This window comes from Talpa europaea (assembly GCF_964194135.1).
Source record: "Talpa europaea genome assembly, chromosome: 1".
Taxonomy (NCBI): domain Eukaryota; kingdom Metazoa; phylum Chordata; class Mammalia; order Eulipotyphla; family Talpidae; genus Talpa; species Talpa europaea.
This window is the reverse complement of record NC_140073.1, coordinates 42,621,958-42,643,960: the sequence shown is the minus strand read 5'-3', so window position 1 is coordinate 42,643,960 and position 22,003 is coordinate 42,621,958. Positions and strand designations below refer to the sequence as shown.

Here is a 22,003-nt window from a genome sequence, read left to right as displayed (position 1 = left end):
TTTTTCCTCAACTGGCAGGGCAGGCCCACTATATAGCACAATGGAAGTCCCATTTTAACAAGTTAAGGTTGTTCAGGATCACCTCACTTCATAAAACTCAAACAGACCTGTGAGGCATCTCTCTGCTGTGGAGTTTCAGATGTTATTGAATGTACCAAGTGACAGTGCTTCTGAGCATAATTTCTGGTTTGGGCAGTGGCAGTAACTTTCCGAAATTCTTTAGGTTGCTAAAATTCAAAGAATTATTTGCTGATACTGACTGACCCTCAAACGTGTTTGCTAGTCACAGTATAGAATACATTTCATTCCTAGCCCAAGATTCAAGCATTTGTAGACAGATTATTTGCCCTGAAGTCTCTAAATTTCAACATTCATAGTTGAAAATCCCAAATGTTCTTAACTGGGTTCCAAATGATGCACTTACCAACTCTTCAGCACCCATTAATCTCCTACAGACAAACTCCAGCTTCTGTGCATCTTTATCATCACCAAGTAAAACACCAAACAAGGCAGAACAAGGGTGGGGCAAAGAGAGAAGTCCCTGAGCACAGACTCACTCGTGACTGCTACCCTGACTTGGGATGTGGTCTCTGCTGCCTCATCTCAAACTGCCTCACGCTCTGACTCAGAAATGGAAAGGAGCCTGGATATGGCCTGGCAGATAGCTCTCTCCTGTCCTGACTAATCTTGGGGTCACTCTCTCAGGCTCTCTCTATCCAGACGCACTTACAGGGGATGTGAAGTGTGGGGTCTGACTCCTCTCTTCTGGTTACTTCCTGACATGTCTGGGGTAGTTATAACTCTAGAGCCTAAGGGACACTGTCTTAGGGGAACTCCTCTATTCCTGCCTCCAGGGGTCCAAAAGGCCCACCTGGGACAGAGGGATAAGCAGATGGGAGACGCAAATGATCATTCTCTTGGACCTCTGGCAATTCAGCCCCACTTTGACTTTGTGTTCTGACGGCAGATCCTCTGTCTCCTGGGCTCAGGGGTCTCCCCTGCCCGCTCCCATGAGCGAGCTACTGGGCAGCCTACACAGCAGCTCTCTTGAATCCAATAAGCTCACAGGGGAGTGCTCCTGGGCTTCCTGCACATAATGCTTGCACACAGCAAACATTTATCTCTACCAAGTGCCAAGCATGACTCTGGGCACTGTAGATGTAGCAGTAAAGCTAACACAATTTTTACTGCCTTCATGTTGCTCAAATTTTAATGTATATCTGGAGACCAAGTAAATCAATTAGCAAAATTTATGGTCATTAGTGACAGATACCACATGTAACAGTGCAATATAAAAATGTAAGGAAATTGTGTTTGGGGGGAATTTTATTGGCTACTATTTTAAACACTGTGCTCAGGAAAAAGCAGACCTGAGAAGGAGCTCTGTGGACAGAAGAAGAAGTAAAAAGTCAGAGGCAAGGATATGGTGCCTGTTTGTGAGAAACGATAGGGATGCAGGTTAGACTGAATGAAATGAGGGAAAAGGTCAGATAGATAAATAAGGGTCAGATTTTGTAGGGCCTTATAAACTCTATATACTCACTTTTTCTGAGTGAGTAATGAAGCTGTGCAGTACTTTTATGTATAAGAGTTAATGACTGGCCTGACTTGTATTTTAAAATGGTCGCTCTGGCTGTGGTATTTTGATCTAAGTTATGGGAAACAAGAGCTGAAGCAAGGAAACCCCTCCTTTGCCTTAGAGACTCATCATTCCAACAATCCAGAATGGAGACAAAATGGCTTAGATGTGGGTACGTCTGATGGGGTGAAATGGTGGGATTCTAAAGTTGATAGGATTTGCTGATGGATGAGGTGTTGGTTTTGAGAGAAAGAGGGAAACAAGGAAGGCTTTGAGGTTTTTGACTTGAAAATATGTAATTGACATTAACTGGGATAGGGAAGCCACAGAGAATTACACTATATTCCCTAGTTGAATGAGGAAATTAACACGTTTGTAGGCTCTGACCCATGATGACCCAATTTCCAAATACATATTTCTTTTTTTTTTAAAGACTTTTTAAAAAAGATTTATTTTTATTCATACAAGAACCGGGGTACAGGCCAGATGTGCGGGAGGGTGAGAGGATTCACCAGAGACAGAGCAGGAAACACAATAGGCAGACTGATGAAATACACTGCTGAGGGGAGCAGTGGGCAAGACAGGAGAGATCTGCTCGCCATGTGGGTTGCTCCAAGGCCGACGGGGCTCGAACCGGCACTGCAGAGGCTGCGGACAGCTTCACAGTGCTATGCTCAACCACCTGCACCACCAGGGAGGCCCCAAATACATATTTCTATTATTATCCTATCCTTCTACATCCCATGGTCTGTATGTAGCTTTCTAGTTCCAGCTAGAAAGATAAATTTCTTTTTCTCCTGTGCTACCGAAATGTCTATGTACTGTTACATTGATTTTATAATATATTTTTGCTTTTTTTACTAGGGCTTCTGAGTAATGATAACAAGATTGATTTATGTTACCGTCCCACTTTCTAGTACTATGCTGAGTATAAAATAACTTTCAATAAATATTTTTGAATGCCTGAAGGAAAATGTTAAATCATGATGGTTACTTAAAATGTTTTTTAACAGTTACTTTAAAATTTTGTATTTATTTATTTTTCCAAAGTCAACGCACCATCTCTAAGTACTTATATTTCCCGTTGTTCACGAATCTTAAAGTGAGTATTGATTTTTCCATCTCCTCTGGGATTTTATCAGGAGCAGACAACTAGCGTCAATGCTTGTCCCATCAAGACACATAACCACAGGTCTGGGCAGCGTAGTGAGAGATTATGCATCTATAGCCTTCCAGTCTCTATCAGAAAACCATGGACTGCAAAGGAGAACTCAGTGAGACAGAAATCATACAGTTCACATCAACAAGCATGTTTAGAGAATAAATTAGGGTTGTATATTTTATCTCTTAGTCTCTGCCTCCTCATGGTGACTGTGAAGATTCTTGATTGAGGAACGCACAGCAAGGACACAATCACTTTCTTCTGTCACCCACCACTCCTTAGTAATTTCCAAATCCCTTGTTTTATCTCCTTGGTTCTTACCCCATAGACAATGGGATTGAAAGCTGCAGGAATCACATGGTGTAGGACATTTAGTAAGATAGGGATTTCAGGAGGAACTTTTTGCTTGGCCATATGGGTAAAAATGAAAACCAGCAGGATGGTACTAAAAAAAAGGATGAGAATGAAGTGAGAGCCGCACGTGCTCAGTGCTTTGGCTGCTGCCCCTTTCACCTTGAGTCTGAGAACAGCTCGGAGGATGAAAGTATAGGAGAGGAAGATGAGAACAAGATCGGAACCCAGGAGTGTCCAGGCCACAATTAAATGGTAGATTTTGTTAAGGGTAATGTTATCACAGGAGAGTTTGGACACAGGGAGGTTGGCACAGATACAGTTCTCAATTATATTTTTTCCACAATAATGGAGCCGGGCAGAGAGGATAGGAACAGGGGCAGTGAGAAGTGTGTTCCGGGCCAGGATGAAGACGACAGCCTTTGCCACAAACCGGTCAGTGATGATGGATGGGTAGCGCAGAGGCTTGCAGATGGCCACGTAGCGATCATAGGCCATGACCAGGAAGGTGCAGGACTCCATGCCCTGGAAGCAATTCATGATGAACATCTGGAGGAAGCAGGCAGAGTGGCTTATGGGCCTGAGGTCAAACCAGAAGATGGCCAGGACCTTGGGGATGACAGTGAGGCAGAGCACAATATCCAGCAGAGAGAGGAGGCTGAGAAGGTAGTAGAGGGGCTCATGCAGAGAGGTCTCCAGCCAGATGGTGATCAGGAGGGTGGCGTTGGCCCCCATGGCCAGGAGGAACAGGATGCTGAGGGGCAGGGACAGCCAGCGCTGCCAAATGGGGGACCTAACAAAACAATTCAGGAGGAACTCAGGGACTTCAACAGAGAGGGAGATGTTGCTATAAAGTAGCATTGACAGAGGCTTCAGCTCGGCAGATGTCCCTAAGCAGCTGAAGAAGAGAGAGAGAGTTAATTCTACTGTAAACTCTGATGACTAGGTATACAACTTATAAGATCCAAGAGGATAAGTAGGCAACCCACCTCATCCACCCCTCATCTCTTTTGCCTGGCACATTTTTGACACAGAGTAATGGATAACTATCTTTTATACATAAAATAAAGTCTCCCATCTTTGTATATTCATCTGTTTCAATTTATTTCTCTTGTGTGAATGTGTCTTCAGTTTGTTTTCTTGATTTATAGTGAATGAATCTAATTATTTAAGCATCAAGTATTATTTAAATGAAATGTTAAATCATAAGCTGAGAAAACGTTTCAGTTTAAACTTTAAAATGTACATCAAAAATTCTCAAAACTAAATGACACCCAGTATCAGATTTTTGATGGAGTGAGTGATGAGCGTATCTAGGTAATTAAATCTCCTAATGAAAATGAATACGGGGGCCTCCCTGGTGGCAAAGTGGGTTGTGTGCAGTGCTGAGAAGCTGTCTGCAGCCTCTGCAGTGTGGGTTCGATTCCCGGCCAGCCGGGGATATTTCCACATGGCATGGCAGACCTCTCCTGTCTCCCTGCTATTCCCCTCATCAGTGTATTTCAGTCAGTCTGCCTGTTCTGTTGCCCACTCTGTCTCTGGTGAATCCTCTCAACCTCCCATGCCTCTGGCCTATACCCCAGCTCTTGTATAAAAATAAATAAATCTTTTAAAAAAAATAAAGAAAAGGAATACAAATCATCTATGGCTGTCTGTGTCAATCGTTATCTCTGTGGGATACCCATCCTCATATCCACACTTATGCTCACACCTATTCTATGCTTACATTATTTGAATACCTTGAATACAGCTATGAGCAGATAAGAAATAATACACAGGCTACAGATTGAGTGAAGTATAAACATCAAAATCAACTGTAGATATTGGCTATCAGCCTAAGGAAATCTGTGGCACTACATACACAAAAGAACAGTTTTAATTCTTGAAGCACCTCAGGAACAGAAGATAAAATTCAGGCTCAAGCAGGTGAGGAATCTATTAGCCATATAGACTGGACTTGTAGCACTACATCCTCAATGAAGGTGTGCACTAGAAATCAGCCAATTCCTTCATCCATACCCTCATTCTAACCTGCAATTTCAGAGAAAAATTGCTACCTCAAAGCTATTATATAAGAAAGGTATAAAGAGAGAATTATTTCTGTAAATTCTGAACCACAGGGTCTTCCTCATGAGTTCCCATCATCTGGCTCATGAGTTCCCATCATCTGGCTTAAAGTCACCCTAAAATGGTAGTGACTCCAGAAAATGACAGAAGCAAGCTCAAGTCCTTTCTTGAGGACTTTTATCTCGGGTCTCAACTTCAACACAGAAACTTTTGAAGAAATTATTTTAAAATATCATGAATAAGAGCCCACAAAAACAAAGAATAGAATAAGCCAACCTATTAAAACTTGAGACATGGGAGTTACTTGTGAAAGAATGTTGCACATATTCCTTTACTGGGTTTAAAGAAATAAAATACAAGCTGAAAATATGAACAGAAGATAAGCATACTTCAAAGATTTAGTCCTAGCTCCTAGAAATGAAAAAAATATAATTAAAATTTTAAGAGCTAGGTTTAGTCATGTATTAACTACAATTTAAAAGGTAACTAGTGAGCTGGAAGATAGGACTAAGAACACTTTAGAACAAAATGCCAGTGGACACATAGAAAAAAGCAAAGTGTAACCAAGAACAAGGACACAGAATTCTGGTTAGACATAATTACACTGTCTATTTTTGTCTAACCAGAATTAAGAAGATGACATTCAGAATTTGTATTTTATTCAGAGTACTGGAAGCTATAAAAAGTAATAGAGCAGCTGTAAAAAAAAAAAACAGGTATATTTGAGAAATACAATATTAACCGTAAGAACTACTGGAGAACTCAACCATAGGTTAAAGACAGCTATAGAGATGTTGAACTATCTCTGTTGAGGAGGTAGGAAGGTCAGAAGAATATACTCAGAATGAAGATGGAGAGAAATTAAAAACAGATGGAAATACTGAAGATAGTATAGGAGAAATAGAGAATCAAATGAGAATTACCAAACGTACATAAAATCAGAATTCCAGATTGAGGAAGGTCGACAAAGTAGCAGATACTTGCAAACTTTTCAGGAGAGGAAACAGATCCACAGCAAATCCAAGATTTCCAATAAATCCAGAGACAGAAAATAAATGTAGCCAATGGTATCATGGTCCAACTTCAGATTCCAAAGACAAAGAGAAAATCTTAAAGATCAGCCTGACTATTGCAGTCAGAGGACACAGTGTGCCCGGTATGGACAAAATCCCAGGGTAGGAGCTGTACATTTGCACAGGGTACTTGACCTCATTTTGAAGTGTATCATTACTTTCACAGTCCCCACAATGATTTCCTCCTGACCCCTCGTATTTATATTATTCCCCCTCATTTCTTTGTCCAGGTTAACAAGGGCTCATTGCCCCCTGCATTGTTCCGAGCATCCTTCGACAGGCTTCCTGGGGTTACAATCGTGACCGCTAGGGGTTATTGTGCAAATAACTCTTCTCAGTGGCCTGAGTTATAAGATTTCTATTCTTGGTGTCTAGAGGAACCATATCTGTGCAGACTCTTCTCAGTTAGAGCATTTTATTTTATTTTATCATTTATTTTTCTGAACCTTTTTTTTTTTTTTTTTTTTGGTGGGACCCTCGCCGGCGGCTGGGGAACGAACCTGCGCTGCAGAGGCTGCTGGCAGCCTCACAGCCCAGCGCTCAACCGCTGCGCCACCAGGGGAGGCCCTGAACTATTTTTTTAATGAAGTTCCACTGTTTTACATCCTTGCTACTATTTTGACAGTATAGGATTTCTCCCCTCGCGTGTCATCACCATAGCTCTCCCATCACCAAGCACACATAGTCCTCTGTCATTGCTCTCCTCCCTGCTGCATCCTCTCCTCCCCATCTGGATGCCTCAGAGCTATGATCACCTTTCAAAGGTTGGTTTTAATGCTCGTCTTTGTCTGATCCTTTATTTTGTTTCTGCATTCTGTATGTAAGTGACAGCATCCTGTTCAATTATCTTTTTCCATCTTCTCTCCATCATCTATTTTCTGGGCAGGTGTGCTTCTGCTCTCCCCACTCTCTCCATTCCAATCTTCTACCCATTGAACCGGGACTCATGCCATTGTCCACAGCTTCCCCAGACTAACAGATGCTTGGAAGAAGCAAGCTTTGAGCACCACTTTCTACCCAATGATTTTCTTTGCTCCCTTCATTGTGTATCACTCCCTACCCCTCTCTCTTGCTCCAGCCCCTATTAAGCTGGTTTGATATCAGCCTGTACCTTTTCAAGATGAAGACATTCCTGCCCTACTTGTATATACTCTAGTTAGTCCTAGTACTAACATTCTGGTAATCTTTTTCTCTCCATACCATGAATGTTAGCTTCTGTGTCAAACTCACCATTACTAACAAAAAGTCTAACATCAAATCTAACAAAGAATAAATGGGAAAGCAGAAGTACCCTTTATTGTTGTGTCAAAACTATTTCCAAAATGATATTCCAGTATTCAATACCTGCCAGTATTGAAATGGAATGACATGTTTCTGTAACGTTCTAAAAGGTTATTAAAGTATGAGAAATGTCTCATCACAGAAGACCTTCTTTAAACTTACTCATTTTAAAATGTGAATGAAACAATACCTCAAAAATGATAGCTAGATGATAAATGAACAGTACTGCATTATGGAAAATATTATTACTCATGACAATGAAAATTTGTAATGAAAATCCAATATTGCACTGAGTTTAATAAAGCCATCAGTCACTTCCACTTGATGGTAAAGAAATCTCACAAAATGAAAAAAAAGATAATTGAAATGAAAAAGAAGAGATTGTGCTGAGAATAGAGGGGGCAAAGGAAGCAAAGAGAAATAAGGGGAAAAGCAGATGAGGAGTTGGTTCTTTTAGGAAATGAGAAAGGCAGTGAAAGACAGATTAGCGAAGAGTTCTAAGTAGTGACCATCAAGGACGTGACTGGGAACTTTCTTGGCCTTCCACATCTACATTCTCCCTCATGTTCCCTTAAAAGTTCAATGAAAATTTTTTGAGATCTCTCCCACGGGATCTTCAGCCCCCTGACTCTCCATCTGAAACAAACCTCTCTCCCCAAGGACCGCAGAAGTCCAGGGGCAGCTTGGGGGGTCATTGCTCTCCGGCCCAGTCTTTTCTCACATCTGCTTCCCTTCAAGCACCTGTCTTCAACTTTCTAGCCTACAGCTTTTCCAGTGGCAAGTCCAGATTTTTCCCACCACAATCACTGCACTAGCCAGGTGTCTGATATCATAGCGGTGACTCAGTGCTTTCATTGTGTGCTGGAGCCAGACTTACTGAGTGGAGACTGATGTCTGCCAGGGAGGGATAGTTCTGGCTCTGTCTGCCTGAATCTTCTACACTCTGGCTCCCAGAAAGGAGTGTTTATGCTTGCACTCTGACTTCCTTTCTTCCCAGGGGAAGAGAACCTTGCTGTCTGTCTCTGAAAGGACCAGAGACTCAAGAGTCCTGTATTTTTTTATCCCTCAGGGAGAAAGCTTCCCTCTCATCTCTCCACATTCTGTGGTCCCTAAGCAGTATTATTGCCTCTGAAGGCATAGGGACAGTTCAGAGTTAATCATGCTGCACCATTTGAATGGGTAGAATGTGACACTTAAGAAACAAAAATATGATTAATTATAAAAGCAGAACCTTAGAACAAGGGGATTTAAGGCCAAATGCTAATTGGTACCAGGTTCTGACTGTCCAGAAACAAACTGATAAAAAGTATTCATAATTTATAAAAAACCAACCATGTTTAGAATAACTGATAGTTTAGAATAACTATAACACACTCAAATATGCTCCCTAATTTTTAAAAAAAATCTATGACCACCTAGTTCTAATTGAGTGAAATGTTTTCATAAAGCCCTTTTTTCTGACACTTTTAATATAAAAATCCAAGATGATTGCTTTTATCTGTTTACTTCACAATATACTCCATTAGTGCTTGGCAGAGTAAATGTGTGGTTGACCTTGTGGCAATGACTTTTTTCTATTTCCTGTCCTTGTAGACAAGGGTTCAGGGGGTCTCCACAGCCACTGTAGCACAAGTTTGATCCCTGGCCAGGGAGCTACCTACATGACATGACAGACCTCTCCTGTCTCGCCCACTGCTCCCCTCAGCAGTGTATTTCAGTCAATCCACCTGTTCTGTTCCCCACTCTGTCTCTGGTGAATCCTCTTACCATCCCCCCACACCTCTGGCCTATACCCCAGCTCCTGTATTTATAAATAAATAAAAATATTTTTAAAAAAGGGTTCAGGGCTAGAAGTTAAACAACAAAATTCAACTAACAATCTATTACTTCACAACTTTTTAAAATTATGTCTCATATTCCCAATTTGTATATTTGCTGTAAGGAATGTGATCATGTTAGGAAAACACAAACTTTTTACTATGGCGATATTGCTTTTGCTGGTGAGTTCTTTTTAGTTAATCTCTGATTTAAAAAAAAAAAAATAGACCAGAGCAGTTTTTATTGAGCCAAAGTAGGCAGCAGTGCATATATATTTTCATTGACTGGTTATCTTTTTGCTCTTCGTCACCGTACACACTGAGAGAACCTGGATCATTGTGACATTCCATATCACATCACATGGAGAAAACACCTGGATTCTATCATGAGTCAGAATGGTTAAGCAGAAAACGTCATGTACCCTGGATTCTCTATTAAGACAGGCCCAGAGATGCATACCACGGATTCAGGGGCTTGCCATTCGAAGGATGTCTATACATTTCCAGTGTTCAGGAGCCTGCTCCAAAATCACCCCCATGTGGAAGACAAGTTTTTGTACCTTATACATCCTACCACTTAGGAAGAGGACTCTTTAGATTTTGGAGGCAACAGTTAATACCCTTGGGTATTCTGATTTGATCCATGAGCTGTTTTCTAGGTGTTGCCAGATGTTGAAGGCTGTCTCGCCTGCTGCTTCCCTCAGCAGTGTATTTTAGTCAGTCTGCCTGTCATGTTTCCCACTCTGTCTGTGGTGAATCCTCTCACCCCCACTACCAGCACCTGTGGCCTGAACCTCAGCTCTTGTATGCATAAATATAAATAAACCTTAAAAAAAAAAGACATTTCTACTGGGGAATGAGGTTACTTTTCTAGTTATTTTCTTAGAGAAAGTTGCACAGAACTTCTTAATTTACCTCTATGGAAAATTGCCTATATATACATACATGTGTGTATAAATGTATATGTGTATATATACATACATACACATGTATATCACATAATATGGTTTATTAGAAGTGGCAATCTCCTAGCATTAAAATTTCTATTGAACTTTCAATTTCCCTAGCAAAATGGTGTTACAGAATTCAATAAAACAACTAAAGCAGTTAAATTAAGCCAATCTATGAAAGCTTTGGTATGTTTACCCAGTTGTGAAAAGTAACATTGAATCACCTACACACAAGAGTTGTATGGTGGAGCCGTGAACTGTGGATCTGTGGTGAGATCAGAAGGATAATGAGAATGTCCCTGTTGACGTTTCGTGCTGCTGGTCAGACAAAGGGGCTAAGACACAGATACGATGCAATCATGGTTTCGTGGCTGGGAGCCTTTACAATCCAGACTCTGCACTGGGCTTGATTTCTCCTTCTAGCTGAATCAAACTTACTATCATGCTGGGATGTAGAAGGTGAGCACAACACAGACATGGGAGCCACAGGTGTTGAGAGCCTTCAGCCAGGCATTATATGATGGCAAACAAAACACTGTGTAGAGTATCTTCACATAGGAGAAGCCAATTATGATGAGGTCAATAAATCCCACAGAAAAGGCAACCACCCCAAACAAGTTATCGGCCCTGATACTGACACAGGAAAGGCGAGCACTGCCCATGTGCTCACAGTAGGTATGGGGAATGATTCGGGCACCACAAAATGATAGCAGCAAGATGAGAAACATGAAAGGAATAACAAAGGTTGAAGATATAACAGTCATGACTAGACCTAGCATGACCACCACCTTGTTTGTGAGGCTCATGGCATATCTCAGGGGATTACAGATGGCAACATAGCGATTGATGGCCATGACCATCAGTATTCTAGACTCTAGGCCTGTGCACAGGTGAGTCATAAACATCTGTGCAAGACAGGCACCAAAAAGTAGTTCCCTGAGATTGAACCAGAAGATGCCCAGCATCTTGGGGGATAGTGGCAGTGGACAGACTTAGGTCAGTGAAGACTGACATAGCCAGGAAATAAAACATGGGCTGATAATACATGGACTAGGCTCAGCCTGAATGATGAAGAGGATTGTATTATTCCCTAGGAGGACAATCAGATATACAGCACAAAAGGGGAATCCAATCCAGATGTGAAAATTTTCTAGGCCTGGAATCCCCAAAAGGAAAAAAGAGGAAGGATGGAATTGGGTGGTGTTGTGGTAGGACATCTTCATGGTTGCTGGCCAATTTTTCCTTAACATGTTAAACTTCAATCCCATTTATGCCATTTTCTCGAGTCCTAGAAAGACACACAATTAATTGTCAATGGAAGACTCTGGAGCAGAAAGTAAAGGATTTAGAAAGTTCCCAAATACAGAACTCACCAGATTCTTACATCTTGTTTTTCTAAGATGCATCCCTAACTTGATATTTTGCTACAGTTCTAGGAATGATGGAAATCAACATCTGTGTATACTATAAGTTCATCACTAATAATCCAATTCTAGGGGATCTAATTCTGACAAGTTTAAATGCTTTGTTTTGTATGTTAAAGCAAAAAGTAATTATACTGAGATTTATTTTTCCCTTTCATTTATTTAAACTGATATTTAAAGCATACCAACCATGTGAAAAACAGCACTAAACACTTGCATGAAAACATTAAACAAGACAAAGTTGCTTCTATGGAACTTAAAATTTTGCTTACAATAATTGAATGAGAAAGCAGCTTCCCTGCAAATATAGGGCTTTTTGATGATGATGATATGCTGATGTATTACAGTGATCAAAATCACTAATGGTTGTGCTTATTTGCTATCTATAAATATCAATAGTTGTTTTAATTTTCTTACTTTTAGAAAATCAAAATTAACTTTAAGAAATCTTTTACAGTATCTCACAGATACTTTCTGGTATCTGAGAGTCAAATAATTCAATGAATTTCAAGGTTAGACTAGAAATCTCTAAAAATAACAGGGTATAGCAGCCCTCAGAGAAGCAAGACTTGGGAGTTGCTTGATGGAAACTAACTCCAAGTATAACAAGTCACCTAGATGGGGAAGTGGTGCTTAATCATATAACACAGAAAGGGAACCTCATGTGTTAGTCCATATCTAGGTATTCTTGTGCCAAAGAATGCAGGTGAGGGAATGTGGAATCTGCTTGTTTAATGCGTTCTGAGATGATGTTGAGAATCTTATTCCCACACAAATGCTTAGTGAGCATCAGAGTTGCCCCTGATGAAAATAATTAGCTAACAACAACAAAAAAATGGTGATCATGTGCAAAGACCCAGCTTTCAGTTGTCCTACATTTAGAAATGATAGCCAAGTGGAGTTCTTTTAGATTGGCTGCAGCCTTTTAATGCTTCACAGACATGAGTCTCAGCCAAGTTGGCCAATACCCAGTGATTAACACAGCATAAGGGGCAGAGCTACACTTATGAGTTTTACAGTGTTGATGGCTTTGTGCAAATCTATTTTGTCAAAAGCTCTGAAGACTGATAAAATTCCTAAGCAATTTTGCCTTTTTGTGAAAGTCTGTTGGCACATCCTGTACTTTCTTGGCCTACTCTTATGGACAGTCTTTGGAATATGCACTCTGAGTAGGGTTTTTTTCTAATATGCTTTCTCCTATGCTATTTGGAAATTACCGTCTTACTGACATCATTTTGTTACTCATTTCCGTCAGGATCACTCATTTTCTGGGCTACATGACATTTATCAAAGCCTAGAAATTAAAATCTATATTGCAATAGCAAAGCTCTTTCCTTTATTCTTCTTTTGAGGACTTATAATGAACACTTCTAAGTCATCTTATTCTTTCTGTCGTCTCGTCCTCAGTCTTGATTTCTTTGCCTTTGGCTTCTACCAGAGTCCTTCATTATCCAGCTGAGAGCAAACTTACCAACAATTTTAGTAGCTCTCCCATCTTAAAAGGGTCTTCTTTCTGTGGGCTTTGTGAAGTCATCATTTATACCGAGGAGTAAGAACTCATAGTGACACTTTACCCTTCCCAGATGCATTTGTCCTGTGGGGAGCCCAAGGCCTTGAGGACTGAAAAAAAGGAGCTCCTGTGTTGCCTTATCAGGCATGTATGAGTTACAAATAATATTTCTCCCATTCTGTGGGTTATCTCTTTACTTTCTTGATACTGTCATTGGACATTTTTTATTTAACTTATACTTTTAATTTGGGGAAGTCCAATTTATTTTATCTTCTGTTGTTTCTCCTTATGATATTATTATAACACATTATCATTATTATCATCATTATTATTATTATGAGAAACCATTGCTTATTTGAAGGTCAGCAACACTTTTATGTTTTCTCCTAAGAGTTTCATAGCTTGTAACAGTTATGAATTTTATAGCTGCTAGATGTGGCCTTTTTTTTTTTCAGAGACTTATTCATTTATGCATACCAGAAGTGGGGTATGGGCCAGAGGTGCAGAGGGTGAAAGGATTCATCAGAGACAGAGTGGGGAACAGAACAAGCAGATTGAAATACACTGCTGAGGGGAGCAGTGGGCAAGACAGGAGAGATCTGCTGCAACATGTGGGTCAGTTCCCTGGCCCAGGATCAAACTTGTGCTTCAGTGGCTGTGGATAGCTTCGTTGTGCTGAGACTTAACCCCTTGCACCACCAGGAGAGCCAACATGTGGGCTTTTGATATGTCTCAAATTAATTTTTGTTTATGGTATAATTCCATTTATTTCTTACTGTAGTATTTTTTAGATTTGAACTGATTTTTCCAGGGTCTCATTTATTTTGATAGTGTTCTTAATCCAACAGCACCCCCTCCTGTCAGTATCATGGATATCAGTTTATTTAATAACACTGCAGGAGCAGGTCGCTGTCTTGGGGTTTTCCTTTTTTTCCAGGATGTTGATTTTCCACACTCATTTCATTCTTTGGGTCACTGCATCTCTAAGGAGGCACCTCTTTCTTCCAGTTATTTCTTTCTTCCAGAGAAACCCTGTATTTCTGAGTCTGCAACTACTGCTCCAACTCATTTTCAACACACTTGTAAACAGTGCTGTTTCCAGTGACTTCCCTAGCCTGTGTTTGACATTTTAGAATTGAGTGTAGATATTTTTTATTTCTGGAGGTTGTATTTGTGCAATGTATGTCTTCCACACCATCACCTCTCTTCCACATAGCCTTTTAAATTTCTCTCTCTACATGTTCTGAACCTAGTCCGTGACAACTGTGGGAAGTGCAGCAGTAACTTTTTCACTTTTTAAAATAATTTAAAATCTTACCATTCCTTGTCATCTAGCTAATGTCATCTATTAACAATCAAGGAAAGGAATAATGTGTTTTTATTTACATTCCTGATATTATGGGGGGGGGCGGGGAGCCATCACTTTCCTGGGGCCAATAAGAACATACACATAATACACTAAACACTCAAAGCTCAACAATGAAAAGCAATAATCCAATCAACACACATTGCATTCTTACAATTGTCGATTCTGTCATTTTTGGCATTATATCTTCTCTTTAGCTGGCTTTCCTTGCCACATAGGATAGATATATCTGGGTTTTTACATATGTTTCAGTTGACAACACTGAAGAGTTTATTATTAGCAATTTTTGAGATGATTATGAGAGGAAATGAGACCAGGAGAACTTGGGGAAAAGGAAAGGCTGAGACACAGGGCAGTGATTTTAAACAATATAAGAACAGAAGGAACAAAACAGCTCTCAGGAAAATGGAAGTGTTTTACTGAAATGTTGCTGAGCTTGCCACCACCTAGAGCAAGATCTGGTTACAGCATAATCAGGGAACAGAAAATCAACCACCAGGAGACTTCCGGACCACCTAATGCCTAATCCATAGTCTGGCTCACTGGGCAACAGGAAGTCTGACTGTATACAGTCACAGACAGGCTGGAGTGCACAGGCATCCTCGCTGGGACCCCTCCTGCTATCAGGAGCTCTTTTCTCTTGCTTCAATAAATCCACACTTGCTTGCCCTCACGTTCAGTGTGCTAGCTGTTATTCTTCAACCAGTTGCACACACCCAGACACACGAGCATCCATCCACTCTCCTAACAATTATTTCAAAATTTTAGGAATAAACTTGTATTACCTGCAAATGAGGAATTTTAACTTGTATAAATGATTATTTATTCTTTGAGTTTTATAGTACCGTCTATAGGTAAGAAATGTAATTTCATACAAGGAACTGAATAGGAAAATTTAATATTTATTTCTAATTTTAGTAGGAATTTATATACTTAGGAAGAACTTTTCTCCCATGTTACTAAGCTACATTTCTTTCTTTATATTTTAAACAATAATTCAATATTTTAAACATTTTCACTATCTTCAACTTTTATCAGATTTACCATATAACATTTATACATTAATTTATTTAGTGGATATAACATATATTTTCTAATATTTAAACATTATTCTTCTCTAATTATTCCATATAGAAAATGAATAACAGAGGTCTAGAATTCAGAATTTGAAATTAGAGAGACGCTTAGCAGCTACATAGAAGTAAGAAAATTTATCATTTTGAAGTCTTAATTTTCACTTATGTAAAATGACATTACTACTAGTATCTAGCTTTTAGGATTGCTTTTAAAATTAAGGTAATGCAAGTTTTATTTGCATTTTTATTTTCTTTTAAAAATATTTTACCAAGTTAAATTGTCAAATTTATGTATAACTGCTGACTTTACAGGATAATGTTAGTTTTCAAAAATAATCTTCAAGACTTTGAAAATTTTTTGAAATATGAAATAACTGTTGTAACATGGGAACTATGAAACACTACTGTGGCCTGGCATCTTATTTGTAAGAAAATGTAAAATAATTATTTTGTATTCTTCATACACTATTTTGATAAATCTAGTTTCTCTAAATCTTGTTTGTGTCCCTTTCATTTCTATTTAGGAAATGATCACCTGATTACTCTCTCTTTCTATATTTATACAAAGTATCCTTTCCTCAGTTAGCTTTAGTTTTATTATTATAGGCACTTATCCCTATTCTCTGCATATTGCTTGCTCACCCTATATTGACCTTCAATGTGATTCCATTTCCAATTAGAAGTCAACTTCATGCTTTGGTAGCTCCTAGAACACCAAAGACATCAACTGTGCTATGTAGTTCCATATTCTAATTTGAATGACTTGATATGATATCCGCTGCCACGCCATTACAGTCTGCCCTGCAACTCACCCTATCAAGGGCCGGGCGGGGGGGAGGGGAGTTCTGAGTCCTCAAGTCCAGATAATGCCCTCTTAACTCCTCAGTTTTGTCATCTGACTGAATCACTCTCTGACTAATGACTGAGAGTGTCTGAGGACCCCAAGCGCTAGGGCCTTCTGGTATTGGAGACCAGTGACAATACACTAGAATTGGATTTAATAAGCCATATCTATCTAGGTGAGAACCAACAGCCACATCAGAAATATATTTTTTAAATTTGTTTCCATTTTTTAATGTTTTACAAGTATAAAAATTATCACAGCAGCCTTTCCAGTTCACAGTGCCCAATGAATATTCTTTTACAATATTTTATTTGCAGGTGTACTGAAGCTCAAAGAGCTCTAAGTGCAGTTCTCAAGTGTTCTCCAATCATGCCCAGAGCTTGCATTTAAATCTGGATCTTATGACTCCTAATTAATTTTATTACAGGCATGGAGAAGAGCACCCCAGGACCTCCAAACCTAGCCACTCTAAATAGATTTTTCCATCTGCCACATCAAGATACTCTAGTGTGCAAGAACTTTAATGAAAAGGAACTTTCATACAATATGTGTGCAATACAGAAAAGACAATGAATAAAGTTTCCAAACCAAGCACTCAAAGTTACCCATCCCCTCATGGGTAAATGCCAACAGGGCTGACCCAAAGCAGGGCCACTGAGGCCCGAAAAACTACCACAAGTCTAAGGCACATTCTGGGTGGGGGGACCCCAAGGAAAGGGGCAGATGGGTCAGACAAGTCTGCAAGGGAAAGAGCAAAAACAAAATCAAGACAAAAGCTGCCATTGTTGACCTCCCCCTGGGTCTCTCACTCACAACTGTTTCAAACAGTCCAGGACCAAGAAGCCAACGCAGTTTCTTCACATCTCTCTGCTCCATGTGCCTCCTTCAGGTCTCCTTCTTGCGCCCCAACTTTCTTCTTTCCTTCCCCTGTCTCCTCTCCAGCTTCCTCCCCTCCCTGCTTAGCTTCACTCTTCCTTAGGTGGAGCAGGAAACCTGGAACCTCCTCTTTCCCTGGGGATCACCCTGTTACAATATCCCTTGTCTCTATTCTGCTTGGTTTTCACAAAACCTCACCTCATATCTTTACAGATATAAATGTCAGGTTCCAATATATGAATGGAGACAGTCTCCATGTGGGAGGAAATTATTCAAGGCAGTTAGTTACTGGGATCACAACTTTTGCAAACATTTTTTCCCCTTTAACCGTTTTTGCACTATCAGTGACATTTGAATATGGACATATTTTTTAGCTTTTCTTATGGCAACAAGAAAGAATTATTTGGAATCTTTGTGCTATACAACCCAATGGGGTGTGCTAATTACGAGGAATTGGGGGAAGTAATGTGATGTGTTTGTGTGGGAATATCAGGAGTTCAGAGAAAATATTTCCAATGTTTGCCTCTATTTTAACCTTATTGTTCCACTGAACTACCTTGAAGAACTTTGCCGGCTAAATATCAATTAATAGATTTAGGGTTAAGCATCCTTAGTACATGCTCTCTTATCTGTTTTGTCCTGACCCCATAAATAACAGGATTAAGGGCAGGGGGAACAACCACATACAGATTGGCCACAAGGATGTGGATGTAATGAGGGACGTTGTGGCCAAAGCGGTGTGTCAGGAAGGAGAAGAAGGCTGGCACGTAGAAAGCCACCATGACGCAGATGTGGGAGCCACAGGTGCTGAGCGCCTTGAGCCGGGCATCCCAGGATGGCAGGCGGAAGACAGCGTGGAGGATTTGGACATAGGAAAACCCAATCACAGAAAGGTCGATGTAGCCCACTGAGAAGGCAACCAAGCCGTAGATGACATTGACCCGAATACTGGCACATGCTAGCTTTGCCAAACCCATGTGTTCACAATAGGTGTGGGGAAGAATCCGGACACCACAGAAAGGCAGTCTCAGGATAAGGAATATGAGCGGAGTCATAAACATCAAAGTCCTGACTATGATGAGTACACCCAGTAGGGATACCACCTTATTGGTGAGGATCATGCTGTATCTCAGGGGTTTGCAGATGGCAATATAGCGATCTATGGCCATGACAGTCAGCACCGCGGACTCCAGGCTAGTGCATGTGTGGATAATGAACATCTGTGTGACGCAAGCACCAAACACAATCTCTCTGAGATTGAACCAGAAAATGCCCAGCATCTTGGGGATGGTGGCTGTGGACAGGCCAAGGTCTGTGATGGCCAACATGGCCAGGAAGTAAAACATGGGTTGGTGGAGGCCACGCTCAGTGTAGATCACAAAGAGGATGGTGATGTTCCCCAGGAGGGCTACTACATAGACCACAAAGAAGGGGAAGCCCATCCACATGTGCACGGCTTCCAGCCCTGGAATCCCCATCAGAAGGAAGAAAGGAGGGTGGAACTCTGTGCTGTTGGGAGGAAGCATTTTGATGGCAACTGGTTACAGACACATTTCTTGCACGAGCTTTCTTGCTTCCATTGGAGATTCTAGCCTCTTTTCTTTTCTGGAGAAATAGAAAATCCACTCTTTAATTCCATAATATAGCAGAGGAAATGTAGAGAGGGAATGTGAGGTTCAGTTAAAGAGCCACTCTCATTTCAAAGTATTTGCCTCATCCACATAGAAAACCATGCAGAATTTCCAGACACTGCAGTCCTGCACTTCTTGTGTCTCTCTTTCCTTTCAGTCTCTATGGAAGAAACTGCATATGACATTAGCAAATATTCATTGTTAATTATAGCTGTTGATCAGGATGTAAGACATAAGCAAGGTGGTATGTTAAGTGTGTGCTTATTTGTGTGTGTGATTGTGTGTTTGTGCGTGAAATATCACTGAACTGAGATCAAGGGGTAAATGGTGAATAATCACTCTGATGCTTCAAAGGAATGACACATTCTTGCAAAGTGGGCTTGAAAAACTAGACCTATTTTATGTGGGGAAAATCCAGCAAAGGACGAGGATTGAATAGTAGGTATTTGGATCTGAACTAAGGAATTTAAACACATTGGAAGATTATCATAAATTTCCAGCAAAATAACACTCCCTCCTAGAACTACAAAGTCTCTTCATTCCTTTCCTAAACAGATTAACACTCAAGGTTCCCAGATATTTTGAGGAGCTTTTTGTGATTTATGACCTTATTTTCTGCCATCATACTGCATTACATTAATGGACGATCCCTTTGTAACATGTGAATAGAGGCAGCAAATATCTTCATCTCTTTTAAAGCTAGAGCAACCCCAAGGTCAGACACTCACATCAATTTGGTTACAGAATAGTTTGCATCGAAGTTAGAGTGAGCTTACCTGAGATAGCAGTAGATGAGTTTGTGCTTAAATTGTCTATAGGCTCATGCACCGAACCACAGAATCTGTGTGTGCCCTGAGGCTGAATCTGGGCTGCAGCTAGCCCAGTGCCAATCATGCAAACTGACATGATGGAGCCCCTGGGTGCTTGGTTGTGTGCAAAGTAGAGTGGGCCACCATTAGGAATTCTGCTGCTACTGAGTGTGTCCTGTGGCAGGCTCTGGGATATAGTGGTGATTGTGTTTGTGGTATCTAAAGAGTGTTGGATAAGATCGGGTGTGTTCAGGGAGCTATGGCCATATACTGCTTCTGAATCTAGGATCATCTGCAAACCTACCACTCTGCCCTCATCTGTTATATCATACAAGCTCCTAGGTATTCATGTGTGGGGTCCCCAGCCCCTTGTTCTTGGAGCTACTGTCTCACAGCCCAGAGTTCCTGCTTGTCAGCCAGATGTTGGGCCATGCAAGGGGGCCTCTCACCAAGGGCAAAAGCCCTAGCATGAGGAACATACTGGGAAACCAGTATCTGCTGAACACAGCAGGCAGATGTTAGAATAGATATGTGTTTTTTTTTTTTATAGAGGCATGTTTTATTTATTTATTTGTTTGTTTGTTTGTTTATACATGCACTGGGTACAGTCAGAAGCACGGGAGGGTGAAAGAATTCACCAGAGCCAGAGCGGGGAGCAGAGCAGGCAGAAGGACAGACGTACACTGCTGAGGGGAGCAGCGGGCGGCAGGAGAGGTCTGCGCGCCATGCGGGACCCTCCTCCGGTGGCTGGGGAGCAGCCGGGGATCGAACCGGCGCTGCAGAGGCTGCGGGCAGCTTCGCAACCCAGCGCTCAACCGCTGCGCCACCGGGGAGGCCCTAGATGATATGTTTTTACTAGTGGGAACAATGGAGCCCCCCAGGCAATAGTCCCTGGTCACTCTACCCTAGCTCACATTCCTGATAACATATTCCCCAAGCATGTGTACTCTATTCAGCCTTTCCCCACCTTTGTACTTTATGCTAATAAATACAAGACCACCTTTGGGTGGGGGCGGCACATTACACACAGGGTAGTCCCTCTAGGCATCTCACGTCTCCACGAGGACTTTAAGTCATCTCTCTCAGCCCACGCCACTCCCAACACTGCTGCTCTGCCAGTAACAGTCATGTTTTAATTCACTTGAAAAATATTTACATCATGCCAACTCTCTGCCAGGTACTGACTCAAATGCAGACCTGTAGCTGGGTTTGAATCTAAGTCACACCTTCTGAGAGTTTAAATTCTAGAACTGCCAGTACTTTGTTTCTTCATTTCACACAGGTTTCTACTATCAGTAATCCTTTCACTTTTTCACAGTCTTTGTAGGGAAACTCTAAAAGGTACCTTAGTATTCCAAACATATTACAAGTTCAGAATACTCCTGTTTAATAAGCTTATGCTCATTGGCAAGAATTATTGTCTACACAGATCATCACTCTGGGCAGCTGTTATCCATGATAGGTACTGTCACTCTGGACCCTCTTCCAACATGACCAGAAGCAGACTCACCTACCTCTGCCTGGCATCTGAGAAATCGTGAGGTACTGGATGCCACAGACTGCAGCCTGCGTGAGTTGAGTCTCAACACCCAAGAGTTATACATGAAATCCAGTCCCTTGGGAAGGGCCCTCAGAGGGCTTTGGACTGTGTCCCTGCACCTGGAGCGTTGGGCGGATGATTTCCGTGTCTGGAGGGAAAGCTCTGTGCTTTCTTGTCAGGGAAGACTACCAGCCCTTCGCATTTCCAGCAAGTACCCTCCCCTCAGAACCTAGTCAGCTAGTAAGTCTCCCACCAATGTGTCAAATCTCACTGTGGTACCAGGTACCTCGGAAAAGACAGGTGATGAAAACAGGGAAAGAACTGGAAGAAAAACCCAGCATCTCCTCAAAGGAGAATACACAGAAATGTATGTACATTTAGCAGACAACAGAGAAAGAATTCTGTTGCAAGTTTCCGAACCCTAGACTACATTTGTTTTACAATTGTAGTGTATCTGAAACTATGCCAAGTCCCTCCACCCCGACCCCTGCCACCTGACCCGCAGGTAGTGACCTCTCTTTAATACTAGGAGCCACTGCCTGATTTCAGGATGAACAGGAAGAAATGGATTGGACAGACATTTCAAAAATAAAAATCAGGTAGAATTATGCATATGGAAAGACATTTGAGGATTCATTATGCAACCC

General features: G+C 41.1%; 2 protein-coding genes and 1 pseudogene across 3 annotated transcripts; all 3 read right to left on the bottom strand.

Annotated features, from left to right (window-relative positions):
* Positions 1–3,005: 3,005 nt before the first annotated feature.
* LOC311177899 (olfactory receptor 56A3-like) lies at positions 3,006–3,953 on the bottom strand (the record flags this gene model as incomplete). Its single annotated transcript, XM_084244143.1, has 1 exon — positions 3,006–3,953. The coding sequence occupies one exon, from the start codon at positions 3,951–3,953 to the stop codon at positions 3,006–3,008; it is 948 nt and encodes a 315-aa protein (XP_084100269.1).
* A 6,767-nt stretch (positions 3,954–10,720) lies between these two features.
* LOC311182593 (olfactory receptor 52E5-like) lies at positions 10,721–11,497 on the bottom strand (annotated as a pseudogene). Its single transcript has one exon. The product of its transcript is annotated as an olfactory receptor 52E5-like (transcript).
* Positions 11,498–17,957: 6,460 nt separating this feature from the next.
* Positions 17,958–18,902, bottom strand: LOC311177797 (olfactory receptor 52E5-like; the record flags this gene model as incomplete). The annotated part of the gene is made up of 1 exon (XM_084244037.1): positions 17,958–18,902. One exon carries the CDS (start codon positions 18,900–18,902, stop codon positions 17,958–17,960), a length of 945 nt encoding a protein of 314 aa, XP_084100163.1.
* Positions 18,903–22,003: the final 3,101 nt, after the last annotated feature.